This window comes from Patiria miniata, unplaced genomic scaffold, assembly GCF_015706575.1.
Source record: "Patiria miniata isolate m_02_andy unplaced genomic scaffold, ASM1570657v1 HiC_scaffold_7, whole genome shotgun sequence".
NCBI classification, from domain to species: Eukaryota; Metazoa; Echinodermata; class Asteroidea; order Valvatida; family Asterinidae; genus Patiria; species Patiria miniata.
Genome location: NW_024037074.1, coordinates 34655150 through 34672954, shown reverse-complemented (window position 1 = coordinate 34672954; position 17805 = coordinate 34655150). Strand labels below are relative to the sequence as shown.

Sequence of the window (17805 nt, the reverse complement as noted above, 5' to 3'; positions counted from 1 at the left end):
TTAAGGCTTTACCTATTGGCTTATACTCCACAAAATCGACCTGCATCAATATACTGTTTTTCGAGGGAGCTTCATTAGCTCTCTTTTACGACTGATTTCACGGACCCGTTTCACCCATGGAAATAGGAAAGGTGTTATAGCTGTGTGATACACATTATCATATTTAGATGTAAATAATTATTATTGTCCAAATGCATAATGATGATGATGATGTCAGAATAAAGATTTCGTGACAGTACAGATTGAAGCCAAGATGTTTGGTTGTTATGTTTGATAACTTTTTGTAAGTAAAAATACTTGAAGAAACAAAGAAAAGGGTTGCAGTGAATCTTAATTTTAAAGACCTGTCCCTAAGTTAAACTTCCCTTGGGCGCACGGTTCATAATTTGTTTCTCGGGGGCGTTAATTCTGGGGAAATGGGAATAATAATTATCTCCTCATATGCATAGGATCATCATTCCCAGATCATCGACATACATTTGCTTTGATTGAACCCTTCCCCTGCAAAACAAATAGCAACTCAACTGGCACATATTGCTATGTACCTTGTTTATCGTTTGTCATGAGATTTTATTTTGTAAGTGGAATTGGGGGATGGGTTTACATTTCTTGTAGTTCTCTGAATGTTGTCACCAATGATTAATGTGTCATAATTTTCATATAAATTATAAACATGAATCGACAAAAATCTGAAACTAGCATGTACCATTTCGATTAGACTCTTTTTATTTAGTCGTTTTATGTTTGGAGTGTAACAATGCTGTATACGAAAAACCTATTTATTTGGGGGGGGGGGGTTCGGGGAAAATGACAGGGAACTTAAACGCAGTTCTGAGATGGAGGGAGATAATGTGCATTTTGAATCAAACATGCATGCATGCGGTCAACCCACTTCAATTCTCGTCGTGGAATAATGACGGGTAAAGTCTACGGGGAAGGAAAATATTCAAAAGGCCAACAATCCACATGTTTTTTTCTTCAAATACTTCATTTCCAGTCAGTCTTCATGAACTAGAGAAAGCTGTCAACGTTTTTGTTATATTTTTAGAAATTAAGATCATTTGCTTTTTATACAATTTTTTCGTTTTAAAGCATCAACACAAAATCTTATAATAAGTAAGTTGCGTAACATAATATCCGTTGAAATTTTATCTCAGTGGATACTGTACATTTTGAGAAAACAGGCTAACATACGCACATATTTTTAGCCTCGCAATTGAATTCCGTTGCTAAAGCACTCAAAAAAGTGTGTCAGCGAGCAATCTTAAAAAAAAACCACCTATAATGATTGTTTTCTTCCGAATGATGCCATTTCAAGTTGGAATAATTTCACAGGTAAATTGGTTCCATTCCTATCGTCAGTTTGAGCGAGGTTTTTCTCATGGAATTTATGTAGGTCCGTTACCTGGTGATTACACGTGCCTTTAAAGGAAACATGCAGTGGAAATTCAGCTCATCTTGTTTTCATGCACATTGCTATGTGTTGCAACAATACATACAAGACCTTAATACTTGTTTTCATTGGAAGTGACAAGAATGGTAGTTTTTTTCAATTATTAGCAAATCCTTTCATCAATACATGCAAGAGGGCGCTACTTTGCTTTTGTCACACAAGGTACTCCTTGTCAAAAGTGCATATGAACAGTACAAAAGTATGTCCTTCAAAATTACCCACAAAAGAAAGTTTTGAAGAAATATACGCCACTACTATGTCCAGACAAGCTGTTTAACATGATAAACAAGTAAAAAGTGGAACTCACTCCGAGAAAATGAAGAAAAGTTTGATATATATTTGTACACAAAGCTATGGAGACACTACTGTTCGGTCTTGAATGACAGCACGCTTTGGCTCATGAATATGGAAATTTGCACAAGCATAAAACCTAAAATGTTGAAATTTCTCCCTTTTACTGCTACAAAGGAGGTGGAAAGTCATAGTTACATGGCAAGAAAGCTGTTTTAAATGTATTTAGGTCAGAAAAATCCTCAGAAAAATCTTTTCATGGACCTTTTAGGGCCTAAATTATTTGTACATGTACATGTACTATTAAGAAAGACATGAATGCACGAGGGATAGACAAAAATACGATGCAGATGTGGCTTGAAAAAAAAATTGATTTTTTTTTTTTTTTGCAAAATCTCAATTCATAAAAGGGGAATAAAGGAAGTGTGTTTGTTCTTGAGAAGTATAGGTTTGTGCTGACCAAGGTCGTCTGATATCGGAGTAGGGGGAAGCCAGTATTGGGGAAGCCAGTATTGTTGGAGAGTTTCCGTGGTAGACGGAGCATGCCAGCACAGATCGAAGTCGGGCCAGAGCCCTGGCGGATGTGGCCGCAGCTAGGCTGGGGGAGCGCTTGCCGTGAGCCAGCGGCCGCACCGCCTTGACCCACTTCGGTCTACGCCGGCTCTGGTATTTTCTCCACGGATCAGTTGATGAGAGGATCTCCGATGAGAGAATATTACCGTACGCCTGACGTAGCGCCGCTTCACCGTCAATACAGAAAGGAAAACCCCGGTCTATGAATGACAGACTACGATGATTATTCTGCTGCGCCTCCTCCCCCCTCGATGTCTGGTCGATAGAGGCACTTCCAACGACCAATTCATCGATTATGATGAGCGTGATGGTGCGTCTGATGTGTACATATTTTTGTTTTTAAGCGAGCCAAATTGCGGCACAATGGTCATGAAACTCAATATTGTTACTTTAGATGGAACCTTGAGTTGCACCACCGCATCCTCCTCAACAATCCACTGCAATTCCTTTCTCATTAGGCCTACCTTCTTCAATCTTGGTTTAATGTAAGAACAGATGCTCACTACATGGAGAATCGTGGGCTTACTCTTCATATTTTCGTTTTTATAAAATTACTTCCCAAGATGGACTGGTTAAGATATAATTAAAGGGACAGATCCACTTTGGATCAAGAGGGTATAGCTGTGATATGGTGCTGGATGAACACCATTCTATGGAGCAAAGGTGTTGGGGAATCATTCTTCACCAAAAAGGCTGAGTTGTGATAGCGTGAAATCGAGTCACCACCATCATAATCCAGTCGGTCACAAGTCAAATCTCAAGTCAGGTCACGAGTATAACAGCGGATAAACGAGCATAAAGGTACGCCTTCTTCACAATTCATAGCTCATTTACTTGACCTCAACTGGGTTACTTCTGCCAGGAATTGATTACAAAGGTTTGCAATCCAGATGGTTACTCCGGCATTTGCTTTTTAAATAATAATAATAACAAGCATTTATACAGCGCTCTTACACATCAGGTATCACAGCAAAGTAAGCTGCAGAAACAAAGACTCATAATTAGTGAAAGCAGTTAACGATTGAACAAAGAAGTCTTGGGACAGTTTTTGAACCCTTGAAGTGTTTGTGCTCAGCGGATTTCCCTCGAAAGACTGTTCCAAAGACGTTGGGCATGTGCATAGAACCCACGTTTTCCTATCGAAGAATGCACTTTAGGAGCTACAAGCAGTGTGTTGTCTTGAGCTTGAAGTTGGGATCCGGTCGCACCATGTTTCTCACGTCTTGCTGCAAAATTTAGCGATGATATTAGGAGTCATATTCAATCAAGTTCAGACGCTCACAGTTCTAAAAAAATTAGTAGGGAAAGAAAGAGATATACACCGTCCCAAAATTAACCTTAAGCCTAAAATTATTGCTGAGGTGACTAATAAAATGCACACTTGATAATTTCTGATGATTTGATTTTCGTGAATTATGTGAAATATTGTTATGTGAAAAGGAAATATTTTGGGAAAGTGTGAATTTTGTGGAATTGTGCACACAATGAGAACATGTTGTGAACTATCCGACAGAAACTGAGATGATTGTGGTTAATTACAATGTCAGGCAACGTCGTTCACGAGGGGGGGGGGGGGGAGGGGGGGCAACTATAGGCAGCTAGCTTGCACTGACGGTGATTTAAAATATAAATGGGTGTCCCCCATGAAAACATCCGTGCTTGAATACCCTTGGTGATAACAACTATTGATCGCTGCATGCGACTCGCCAGGCGTTGGAAGTGGGGACGATATTGTCAGTTGTTAATAGGGAAATAATTGCTCTGCCGACCAGATTGCTATACCCGAGTGACGGAGGTGGGGGTGTACAGACAGCGGAGGGTACCGGGCATGAGATGACATTTACCAGTATATGTGCCACGTGAATTCAAACTTGCTTGAAAGGGCAGGCGAGTTTATGAGGGTGACAACACAATTATGGTCCGAGGGAGTGGGACATATCATATTTTCATGTAGAAACGTGTTTACTGGAGGCAATTGCTTGAAGCAATTTGTTTGAAAACGTATAGTGCAATATTTTGCAAATGTCAATCCCACCTCGATTATGAAAATTGTTTTCCCCTGGGAAAAATAGGTTTTATTTTCGGGAGCGAATTTACAAAAAGACCAGGCATATCTAGTTCCACAGTGCACAAAAATTGTATTCAATTTATTCAGGATGAATATTCGGTGGAAGTTTTTTCATCATGCATTCATTAGCGTTAACTTACGGGTATCCTACACGATAGCAATGCCAGACTCACATGACAGTCGGTCAGTCAGTGAGTCAATGAAATAGGCTGGCACTCTGAGACCAGCAAAACTACACTGCCGTCATTAACAAAATACACCAATTTCTACGAAGCCTCTATAGTCGTCTTCAGCTGAAAGTACCTGCATTGCGCATGAAATGGCTGGTACGTGGTGACAACAGAAACGGGGACAGCCCGATTGTCCGAAGGGTCAATCGGCCGGACGAACCCCCTCTTATGGGAAATGTGTGCATTCGGACTATCGAACCTTCGGACTATCGGGCGGACCCCACATAAACTTCATAGATAAATGGTGTAAAAACAAACTACACGGAGTTACAAAGACTATCATTTTATAGGAGGCGGTTTGCAACCATTGAACTTTCCACTCGTCAACTAAACTGGTGACATCCTCAAGACTTGTCCGATGCCGCACAAATCTAGTAATTTTGCTCCAATTAAGGCAGGCAATAATTAATCCTGCCAAGACCTCTTGAGAACGAAACAGATCCGTGTTTCTTCCGACAGACATGCACGCAAGGAGACACGTCATCTCATCATACTGCGCTAACGTGTTTAGAAATAGCCGATTTAGGCCCTACTGGTTAGGGGTAATTTTTTGTCGCCGTTCGTTGATTTGAGCACACATCAAATTAAAGCACCGTCGCGAGACCAGTGGAGTGCTCAGTACACATCCGTTTACCGCAATGAACCTGGCCCATGACAATGGCTTGTTGGAAATATGTCGGACTAGGTCGTGAATAGATACACGAACTAGTCTGTCCTGGTTTTTAATTTTGAAGTGTAAAGTCTTAAAGGCGTCAATCAGTGATTGTCGGGTAATTTCCAACCCCGCGCTGTGCAAACTAACAACGAGAAGAAAGCACATTGATAGGCATATACTGATATCTCAGCATGATTACACGAGTTCTGTCGTCGTGAATGTGGAAGAGCGAACACAAGTGTGCAGTTTTACGCCAGTCCCACAAAGCCAGCCTATATAGTCCTCCTTGCACCTATCTCACTGACTCACTGACTCCCCCACTGACTTCCCGACTCACTTCCGGGGAGAGAGCCGGGCAGTATTATTGTGTATATAATTGTACATGGTTGTACACAAGATGCCTGAAAAGTCATCGATGTGTGTACTCGGTGACCAGCTTTGTTTTCTTCAAGTGATTAGCACTGAAGTTAGAAAAGTAATAAGAAGGAACATATAACTGCACTGCTCACTAATAGGGCGAGGCATAGAAACCTCGGATTCATTTCCGTTTCGGTTTCAATAGATTTGTAGGCCCTGTCCTGACTTGGAGACTTCGGCTCAGATTCCATTCGTGTTCTGCTTCTCGAACATTGAGTCCCATATAAAGACATCAGACCAAACTTTCAAGTGTTTTCATTGATTTGTGACACAAGGCCTGCATTCTTCAATTTGGCTTGTATTTTTTTTCGTGCGCTAAAAACATACTAGATTGTTTTGGTAAATATCATTTTAAATAGTTGACAATTTCTCTCGATATTCTAAGGAATTGTGTTATATATCACTACCAATGATGAGAAGACATATGAATTTGTTGCAACAGGTATTTCTTGAGTTGTCGTCCGGGAACCGAGTATGTTGTTCTCATTCCATGAAAGTTGACATTTATTAGAATTGCATTTTTGCACTAAAACATTTCATTGTTTTGGAAACTTTATTTGTAGTTTTGACGATTTCTCCCAATTTTCAAAAGAATTGTGTTACACATCACGTCAAATTAATGCACGAAATTTCAAATTAATGTAACAAGTATTTCTTGAGTTATTATCTGGAAACCGGGTGTGATGTTTTTGTGTCATTTAAAGTTGACTTAAATTCGCCTTGTACTTTTCGCGCACATACTTAACAACTACAATGTTAGGGTTATATCATTTTAATTATTTGATAATTTCTCCTGATATTTAAAAGAATTGTGTTAGATATCACATGAAATGAATAAACGACATTTCGATTCAATGTAATAAGTATTTCTCGTGTTATCGTCCGGAAAACGAGTGTGTTGTTTTGTTCCATATCATTATAAGTTGACTTAAATTCGTATTGCATTTTTTCTTCAAAAGAGGGCGCGCTACACAAATAGTGATCCCCACCGTGAAGATAATATTTTTTGTCAACATGGAGAAAAACAGGTATTTGTTGAAGATCGTCCGCATATCGAGTGTGTTGTTTTTGTTCAGTGCTAGACAGGTTTTTAGTAGACTTTAACTTAAACTGGGCAGTTTTTCTCCATGTTGACAACAATTCTGTACATTGGTGACAAATATTTGTGTAGCGCGCCCTCTTTTGAAAGAAAAATTTAGTTGGCTTCAATTCGGCTTGTATTTTATTTGTGCTTAATATACTAGATTGTTTTGGTTGTATCATTTTAATTATTTGACAATTTCTCTCGATATTTTACGGAATTGTGTTATATCTCACTGCCAATAACGAGATGATATATTACTTTGTTACAGCAGGTATTTCTGGAGTTATCGTCCGGTGTGGACGGTAATTCTGTCCCCCGTTAAAAGTGTCCGGGGGGACAGAATTACCTAGGTAAAAGTGTCCTACCCGACCCGTTAATTCTGTCCCCCTTCAGGTAATTCTGTCCCCTCCAGGTTATTTTGCCCCCCTAGTTTTGCAACGCAGAAGGCCAGTTCTCTATATTGTTTTCATAAATTCACTCTACAAGGTATACATTTTTTAGGAATTTTTCAGTGGGGGGGGGGGGGGGGGGGGGGGCGCTGGATCATTTCATGGGGGGGGGGAGGCGTCATGTAGATCAATGATAATTATTTTAGAAACTCAAAATCTCAGTGGGGGGGAGGACTGGGGGGGGGCGACATGAGAAGCATGTAGCATGAGAAGTTTGAATGGCGTGAGAAACCGTGGAGCTACAAATATAATATGATCGTAACAATCTAGTGTTTTAAACGTTAAAAATCCATGTTGACTTCCATTAGGATTGAATTTGTTGCAAATAAAATCCTGTATTGTTACGGTCATAATAGCTTGATTAATTGACTTTTTTGTATGAAATGAAATCTTTTGATGCCAAACATCGTGACAAATGAGTGTACAAAAATTCATTTTAATGTTACATGTATTTCTTGAGATGTTGGCCCCAAATCGGGTTTGGTGGTGGAGATCGAGACCACTATTATAGAGGGCGCTCCACATAAATAGTGGTCTTAACAACGCATCAACACGTATGCTGCACAAGTGAAGAATAAGAACATCCTCGTTTCCGATGAACTACTCAAGAAATACAAAATGGATTAAATTGAAATTTCGTGCAATTAGTTTGAATGGCGTGAGAAACCGTGGAGCTATAAATACAATATGATCGTAACAATCTAGTGTTTTAAACCTTAACAATCCATGTTGACTTACATTAGGATTGTATTTGTTGCAATTAAAATCCTGTATTGTTACGGTCATAATAGTGGGGGGGGGCGACTAGCGGGGGGGGAGGGCACAAGATTTCACGCCCCCCGTGGCTACGCCACTGCGTGTATTTCTTGAGTTGGCCCCAAATCGAGTTTGGTGGTGGAGATCGACACCACTATAATAGAGGGGCGCCACATAAATAGTGGTCTCGGCAACGCATCAACACGGATGCTGCACAATTGAAGAAAAAGAACAACCTCGTTTCCGATGGACTACTCAAGAAGTACAAAATGGATTAAATTGAAATTTCGTGCAATTAGTTTTCACGATGTGTAGCATGAGTAGTTTGAATGGCGTGAGAAACCGTCGAACTATAAATATAATATGATCGTAACAATCTAGTGTTTTAAACGTTAAAAATCCATGTTGACTTCCATTAGGATTGTATTTGTTGCAAATAAAATCCTGTATTGTTACGGTCATAATAGCTTGAGTAATTGACGTTTTTTCATGAAATGAAATCTTATGATGCCAAACATCATGACAAATGAGTGTACGAAAATTAATTTTAATATAACGTACATTTCTTGAGTTGTTGGCCCCAAATCGGGCTTGGTGGTGGAGATCGAGACCATGAGGGCGCGCCACATAAATAGTGGTCTCAACAACGCATCAATACGGATGCTGCACAAGTGAAGAAAAAGAACAACCTCGTTTCCGATGAAATACTCAAGAAATACAAAATGGATTAAATTGAAATTTCGTGCAATTAGTTTTCACGATGTGTAGCATAAGTAGTTTGAATGGCATGAGAAACCGTGGAGCTATAAATACAATATGATCGTAACAATCTTGTGTTTTAAACGTTAAAATTCCATGTTGACTTACATTAGGATTGTATTTGCGGCAATTAAAATCCTGTATTGTTACGGTCATAATAGCTTGATAATTTGACGTTTTTATTTTGAAATGAAATCTTTTGATGTCAAACATCGTGACAAATGAGTGTACGAAAATTCATTTTAATATAACGTGTATTCAGTGGCGTAGCCAGGAATTTTTCAGTGGGGGGCGCTGGGGGTCCTGGAACATTTCATGGGGGGGGGGCGTCATGTAGATCAATGATAATTTTTTTAGAAATTCAAAATCTCAGTGGGGGGGGGAGACTGGGGGGGGGGGCGACAAAATTTCATGTGATGGGGGGGGGCCACCCACGCCGCCCCCCCCCCCCCCCCGTGGCTACGCCACTGCGTGTATTTCTTGAGTTATTGGCCCCAAATCGAGTTTGGTGGTGGAGATCGAGACTTCTATAATAGAGGGCGCGCCACATAAATAGTGGTCTTAACAACGCATCAACACGGATGCTGCACAAGTGAAGAAAAAGAACAGCCTCGTTTCCGATGAACTACTCAAGAAGTACAAAATGGATTAAATTGAAATTTCGTGCAATTAGTTTTCACGATGTGTAGCATGAGTAGTTTAAATGGCGTGAGAAACCGTGGAGCTACAAATATGATATGATCGTAACAATCTAGTGTTTTAAATGTTAAAAACCCATGTTGACTTCCATTAGGATTGTATTTGTTGCAAATAAAATCCTGTATTGTTATGGTCTTAATAGCTTGATTAATTGACGTTTTTGTGTGAAATGAAATCTTTTGATGACAAACATCATGACAAATGGGTGTACGAAAATTCATTTTAATGTAACGTGTAATTCTTGAGTTGTTGGCCAGAAATCGGGTTTGGTGGTGGAGATCGAGACCACTATAATAGAGGGCGCTCCACATAAATAGTGGTCTTAAGAACGCATCAACACGGATGCTGCACAAGTGAAGAATAAGAACAACCTCGTTTCCGATGAACTACTCAAGAAATACAAAATGGATTAAATTGAAATTTCGTGCAATTAGTTTTCACGATGTGTAGCATAAGTAGTTTGAATGGCGTGAGAAACCGTGGAGCTATAAATACAATATGATCGTAACAATCTAGTGTTTTAAACCTTAACAATCCATGTTGACTTACATTAGGATTGTATTTGTTGCAATTAATATCCTGTACTGTTACGGTCATAATAGCTTGATAATTTGACGTTTTTCTTATGAAATGAAATCTTTTGATGTCAAACATCGTGACAAATGAGTGTACGAAAATTCATTTTAATATAACGTGTATTCAGTGGCGTAGCCAGGAATTTTTTATTTGGGGGGGGGCGTAACGACATTTCCTATTGGATGAATTTCCATTGTAGAGGGAGACGCATATGTACACATGTGATAATCACTGCCACATATCTTGCAGCATGTACTGGCGCGCGCGACACGCTGCTGCTCTCAGTATATACTGCATAGGGACACATTTACCAGGGGGACACTTTCACCGTTGGGCAGGGGGACAATTTTACTGGAGGGGGACAAATCTACCTAGGTAAAAGTGTCCCCCCCCCGGACACATTTACCGGGTCACGAGCCGGTAAATGTGTCTGGGGGGACACATTTACCAGGGGGACAGAATTACCTGTCACACCGGAAACTGAGTATGTTGTTTTCATTCCATGAAAGTTGACATTTATTAGAATTGCATTTTTGCACTTAAACATTTCATTGTTTTGGAAACTTTATTTGTAGTTTTGACGATTTCTCCCAATTTCAAAAGAATTGTGTTACACATCACGTCAAATTAATGCACGAAATTTCAAATTAATGTAACAAGTATTTCTTGAGTTATTATCTGGAAACCGAGTGTGATGTTTTTGTGTCATACAAAGTCGACTTAAATTCGCCTTGTACTTTTCACGCACTTAACAACTACATTGTTTGGGTTACATTATTTGTATTGTTCGACGATTTCTCCTGATTTTCAACAGAATTGTGTTACACATCACATTAAATTAATATGCGAGATTTCGATTCAATGTAACAAGTATTTTCTTGAGTTATGGTCTGGAAACCGAGTGTGTTGTTTTTGTGTCATGAAAGTTGACTTAAATTCGCCTTGTATGTTTCGCGCGCTTAACAAACTGGTTATGTTGACTACAGCTGTACTTCCTAACACCCGTTTTGGATACAGCCTAATTGCAACTCTCTCCATGAACGCATGAGGGCGCTGTTTAGGGCTACTGATTCGCGATCGCTCGTTCTCAGGTTGCAACCAAGTAAATAGGCCAAAAAATCCGTACGCCGAGCGTACGAATAATTGTTATACATTCAAATTATTATATATTAGAGAGTTCTGAGAGCCATGGAATTGGGTGATTGTAGACATAATGGCACTGCAACTGCGGCCGGGACTGGAGTCTTCCAATTCTTGAGCCCGAAAGTTGTGCCATTTAGCCATGTTATGGAGGGATCCTTTTTCAAAATGGCTACTTTTCCAGTTTGGGAAATATCCTTTGTTTTAGGGGTGGTCTTCTTTTGGGTGAGAATTTCTCCAAAAAGTCATTGGTCAACCCACAAACGATTGAAAGGAAAATGAAAGACGACTTGTTGATCATCATTTTACTGTGCAGCTTGAACACCTGTGAGAGTTCTGGGTGTTTTTAAAATAATTTTGAAGTATGGTGATTTATCACTGTTGTCTATGGGAATTTATTTACTTGGTGCTACCCTCACAGCGCTCTATCCTGCCAGGTACAGGAATCATGCATTATCAACCGTTGAGATCCGTCTGCAGGATTTGTTGCGGTTGGAGCAAAGTGCGCCCCCATTTGATCGATAGGCCACTTTCCCCCTCGAATTGAAACTCTGATTACAGAGGGCGCTTGTTGAAAATATGTCCCTGGTGTCAGAGATCGAGGACGTGCCAAGCGGAGACACACACGCACAATAGTTGGGAACGTACAAAGATGCATGCAATTTTTAACTCAATGTGACCACACTGTTTTCTTAGTAGGTGATTTCGAAGGCAGCACATTCAACCTGTGAAAAGGAGAGATACATTGGGAATTGAAAACAATGCCGCTTGGGGGCGCTGTCTACAAGGATACTGCCATCGAAAAGCACCCAGCTCTAGCCGCGCCCCTAAATTGGCATTTTGCAATCCACTTCTCCTACTGCTTTTGCTACAGCAGATCTATGGCCCTTGACTTGGGAAAATCCGATTCAGAAGAGTTTCTGTTTTCAATTCAGGAACATCAAATTACAAACAATTTATGGTGCTGGAGTCTTCAAACTTCGGCTACGTCTCCATTCAACGTCAGCTCTAGATCCCAGAATAAATGGTAACACACGGTACCTTTTCATTAGTTTGAGGATTTGAAGTTCTTGAAGCAGAACATCGACCTATTTTGAGCCGAAGTACCTCAAGTCAGAGGTTTAAAAATCCCTCAAAGCCGCAGTCACAGACGAGGCCAATGTTTAGGGAAAAAGTTCTTATGTCTCTTAGATTTGCCCTCTCAGTCACGATGTTATACAGTAGGTGTACCCCAATTACTAAGGGAAAGTTAACTCATCTGGCCAGACCAGAAATCAGGTGGAGAGACGGCACTCCTCGAAATACTTTTGGCTTCGGCGTGTCAGCGTGAAACAAAGCGCCTCAGATTGACGGCGATTGTTCCCGCTTGTCAGCCCGGACAATGGCGGAGTTATTTTTTCGAAATGTTTTCACACCTTTCCTAAGTAAAATCCAGCTAATTATTTCTGATTCCATTCACTCTTCACGGGCACTGACCCTCGTAATGTCTTTACAACGATTTCGACAACCTTTGATAAAAATTACAAGGTTTATAATGCTCCTTATACTGTTGCACAATCGTAATTGTCACGATTGTTGAAACGCACTACTCAATATGTTGACATGGCAAAGTTTTGTTCATTTTTTTTCCAAATTTGTTGTTGCATGTACTTCAGTTTCCGTTTCATTTTTTTTTGATAAAGAGTTCTCCCCCTGAGACACGTCAAATGATGTCTTGATACAGTCGGACTTTTTTGTCAGTCTTATTAGTGTTACTTTAGCGCGTTCCTGCCGGCGATTTGGTATTTGCGGTTTTTGCCCCCCCCCCCGTACCTATACTCCTACTCCACGCCGCTTGATACAACACTTTTCTTAATAGTTTTTCAAATAAACCCCCAATAAGTTACATTTCTCATAAGATCAGCTCACAGTGATTAAGATAATCCCCTTTTGATTGGTCATCGTAAAGACTCACGCATGGGCGGTTCATTTTTTTTTACCGAGTCCTGCTACTCGACTTTGCAAGCCGTGTTATCAGCGGGTCGATGTCACCGATCCACGGGGGACAGTAACCCGTCCTGACAGCCCAAGCCACCGCACCGATTGTGTCTGGCACGAAGTTGGACTGACACTATCGACCCAGTCTATACGGTCCGAAGGACGGGGCCGGCCAAGCAAGTAATGTTATTTCGCCAAGGACGCACGGGATGATGATGGTGCCCACATCAGCGCCCAGTGCCGAGCAACAAAAGCCGGCTGCGGTGAGGGCGATGAATAGCCAGCCCTCGGTAAAACCGTTAGAACACACTGGCCGACATGTCATTGGGAATAATTCATAGACAACTGTCAAATTAGCGATATTGTGAACAGATTAGCGGAGGCCAATGGAGTCAGTGAGACGGAAACCCACCTTTATTCGATGATCCGTAGAACCCCATTAATTAGGCCCTCCGCCGCGTAACGATTTTGAGGTGAATGGTTTAAGCACTACTGATGGCCGTGTTCAATTCAACACAGATAAACAGACATTCTGGGAAGCCAAGTCGACACAGGAGCATATTGGCAACGGATTGGATATTTTTCTCTCTCACATCAGCTCACTTTTGACTGGTCCCAAGTCTCATATCGTACATAACATCAATGCAGCAGGAGTGAGCGAGAAACGTATATTGACACAAGGTCGATTTTCCTTTGGGATTCAAATGTAACAGGAAAGTTACAAGCAGGAACACAGAGCGGGTTATACCGTTTTCAGATGGGTTTTATTATATCATATGCAATGAGATTAAGTTTACGGTAGTACCGTGTGACAAACTCTTTTGTGAGTTTGTGAGGTCTCGGAAAAAAAGAGATTAATTTTGTGGCGATATACCGTAAACCTTTCTAATTGCTACCTTCACCATGCAAACTTTTAAATCTACATTACATGTACTCTGAAAGTTTGTGTGGAAGGAAACATTTAAGAGAGGAGAAGAACTATCTTGCCATTTCCCCAGAAATTTCAAACACATTTTTTTTTCGATCAAAACCCCGCCTGAACGTGCGTTCTTATTGCCTGAAGATTAAATATTTTGCCCTGTATTGCAAGCCATGGATGTGGTGTCGCGGACCCAAATGAAGAGCCACAAATTTCATACAGGGTGAGTCAAAAAACGAAACCCAAATGTCCGGACTATTGTTTTAGTGAAGTTCTAGATGTAGCACTTTCAAAATCTAGGATATGAAAGCCCAATTCATAAGCTTTCTTTAGTACAAGAATCATTCAAATCACTCATGTACTTTGCAAGTTACGGAATTTTAAACAAAACCACCATTTCAAAGTTCTGTCCATCACGGATCTCAAAAAAGGTGTTTGTTCTTTCCGCAAAACGAAAAAAATTCACACACATCTCTGTGTGAAGTGTTTTCGTTTTGCTGAAAGAACTCTAACCTTTTTGCGATCCGTGGAAGAACTTTAAAATGGTGGTTGTGTTTAAAATCCCAAAACTTGAAAGGTACATGAGTGATTTGAATGATTCTTGTACTAAAAGAAAGCTTATGAATTGGGCTTTCATATCCTAGATTTTGAAGTGCTACATGCAGAACTTTACTAAAACAATGGTCCTGACATCTGGGTTTCGTTTCTTTTTTACTCACCCTGTACGCGGACTTCATTGCATAATTCAAGTGTGAGCTAAAAATATGGTTGACTAGTTCGACCCACTTTGCTCGAATCCACGCTAATAGTCAAAATTTTGATTAGTTTTGTCTTTCAATCAGGTCGCACAGACTCTTGAGGATGTTAGACCAAGGTTCGACTAGAAGATGCGCACTAGCCCAGGCGCAACATACGTCACGAATCAACCACCTGTCATCCAAAGATTCTCCATCGAACCTGTCCAAAATAAACCCCTTTGAACTGGATCTTTGAACTCGATCTCAACAGTGGACCGAGTTGGCTTTGTGCTCTAATTGTCACAACTTTTGAAGTACAGATGGACACCCATCATTATAACCTGATTCACTAAGCGATGATAAACCTAATAGCCTCTCCTTTATTATTTTAAAGTCATTACCAGCTCGTTAGGGCGAGGCTTTATGGCGTTTCACCCCTCCAAATTGCTGCATACGGAAGAAACAGATTGTGGAGTTTAGTTCGACTAATTGCTCGTCGGGGAATAAACAAGTGATTCAAAAGACTGGGCACCAATAATTTTGATACTGGTACATATAACAAGCACATCTGCTCTATGTGTATAACACTTCTATAAAAATCGAAGAAGTGAAGATAATCAGTAATCAAATTCTGTTACCGCAAGATACCAACAATGTAAGGTTCCTTGCTTTGTCCTTTTCTTTCTGCCTTTGACATGAAACCTAATTAGAGAAAAACCCAAACAAACAAACAATGACTACTGCACATAACTAGATTACCAATCTTGAATTTCCAGAACAGAATTCATGTTCAGTTTGGCTGTGAGCTCGGTATGAAATGTCGAATCAATTCGCGATCTCCACAGATTTTATAGGTTGAGGTGATCTCCTGCTGTAGTTTCCACTTGATCTTTTACTGCAGTTTCTCTTGATGGAGGTATTTCTAGTGCTGCTGTATTTACTCTTGTTACTTCATAAGCTTAATTTTGTTGCTTTCGTGGGCAAGCTATATTTTTGTCACCACCTGTTTTGATTGCGTATTGTCTTATGCTGCTGGGTACATAGCTGCTGGGTAGGTGCTGCTTGGTAGGTGTTTAGTAGATGCTGGGTAGATGCTGGGTAGGTGCTGCTTGGTAGGTGCTGCTGGTAGGCGTTTAGTAGGTGCTGGGTAGGTGCTGGGTAGGTGCTGCTTGGTAGGTGCTGCTGGTAGGCGTTTAGTAGGTGCTGGGTAGGTGCTGCTTGGTAGGTGCTGCTGGTAGGCGTTTAGTAGGTGCTGGGTAGGTGCTGGGTAGGTGCTGCTTGGTAGGTGCTGCTGGTAGGCGTTTAGTAGGTGCTGGGTAGGTGCTGGGTAGGTGCTGCTTGGTAGGTGCTGCTGGTAGGCGTTTAGTAGGTGCTGGGTGGGTGCTTGGTAGGTGTTGCTGGGTAGGTGCTTATAGGGGATTTGTGGTGTTGACTTGAATGTGGATGTCTTTGTTTTTGTATAATTTGGGCTTATTTGTGTTTTTGTGATGTGTTTTAAATATTTTTGGGGGTTATTTTTTTTGAAGAAACCGGAGGTCAGCGTTTGTTTATGGATGTTGCGATTGCCGTTGTTTTGTGATCTTTGCTTCTTAAAATCAATGTAAGTTTATAAGTGCAATTGCTGCTGATATTCCGCTGGTTTTTTTCACGGGCTATCTTTTTCTTAATATTGAAAAATATTGATTTCATTTCTTTAAATATTTATGCAACTTTGATGGAATACTGCTGTTGTTTATCGTACATCATGTGATTTTATTTAAACGTTGGAGCGCCATTGGTCGAAAGACTGCGAGACCTTTCAAGTGAAAATAATTTTTGTTTAATTAAGAACAAAAACAAGTTGTAAAATGAGTTGAGTGTTATATAAATAAGTTATCATTACTCATCACTCACAATTTAATGATCGAGAAGATGAACCTAAGTGCATGCAACAGTCGTCAGAAAAACCGCATAAATTCTCCCCAGGTTAATAGGTCTAGCCAATAAATTCAAATCATCGCATTAGATGTCGGGAAATCGAACTTGTTATTGGGAAAGAAATTAAGGTTACATTTTCACCGCGGATTTCGCCGATAAGTCATTTCACGTAGACGCGGTCGCAGCGGGCAGGCACGCAGAGATGAACAAATTAACCTGTAATTTTCTCGTTTCCCTGCTGTCTTTTTTTGTTTTGAGGTCGTGATTTCCTGGCCAGATTGAATCAAGCTCCGATGGGTCGAATCAAGCAATTGGTTCCGTATATATTGTTTGTCATTTCAATCAAATACGTTACCTTGGCGTGGGTATAACAAGGCAGGCCGTGTTTCGCAAGTAAATGCCGTTCAACGTTGGTTTGAACACGGACCAGGCACAACGTATACGGCTGAACCATGATGTAACTGACAGTATCTTAAGCTGATTACAACCAACCAAAAATGGACAACATTTCTGGTGAACTTAATTGGTTCTTTTCTTCATTTAAAATAGCCATATTTGGTTTTCAATATGAGATGTTTAAGGAGTTGTTTCGGATGTAAGCGTATATAAACGTCAGAGTTTTCACGAAGAGAGAATTGTGGCCACGGGGCGTTGAAACATAGTTTTGAGAAAATCGACTTTAAAGTTGAACCCTTTTTAAACTGAAGATTTCGCCTACTTTTAGAGGATTGTATTTATTACTTCTGGTACTAAAACCAAGGATTCCCCAAATCGCGCCCTAGGCACTGTAAGCTCGAAAGCCTGAAGAAACCTGTAGAGAGAAGTGAATGAGAAGAAAGTACAGTTTAGTTTTAGAGGTGGGAGGAAATGCCCAGAAGAATATTCTGGGAAAAACCTACGGAGTCAGGAAGGGACTGAAAACCCAATCCACATCTTGGACTGGCCAACAGGTGCCAACATAAAACTGAGTGTATTTCTTTAATCGTTCCGCTTGCCAAGTATTTCTTAGAAGAAAATGTTCGAGAGAGTTACTTTTTCTGTTGTTTCTTTCAAATTTTTGAAGTCCTTAGTCTGGGTACGCCACTACTGCAGATCAAATAATAAT

The 17805-nt window shown here is 40.4% G+C and overlaps 1 protein-coding gene across 1 annotated transcript; it reads right to left on the bottom strand.

The window, feature by feature from the left end:
* Positions 1 to 15807: 15807 nt before the first annotated feature.
* LOC119745140 (prespore vesicle protein-like) lies at positions 15808 to 17154 on the bottom strand. The gene is made up of 2 exons (XM_038221363.1): positions 17056 to 17154; positions 15808 to 16191 (listed from the first exon to the last, which is right to left on the bottom strand). The coding sequence occupies exons 1-2, from the start codon at positions 17152 to 17154 to the stop codon at positions 15808 to 15810; spliced, it is 483 nt and encodes a 160-aa protein (XP_038077291.1).
* Between the last annotated feature and the right edge of the window lie 651 nt (positions 17155 to 17805).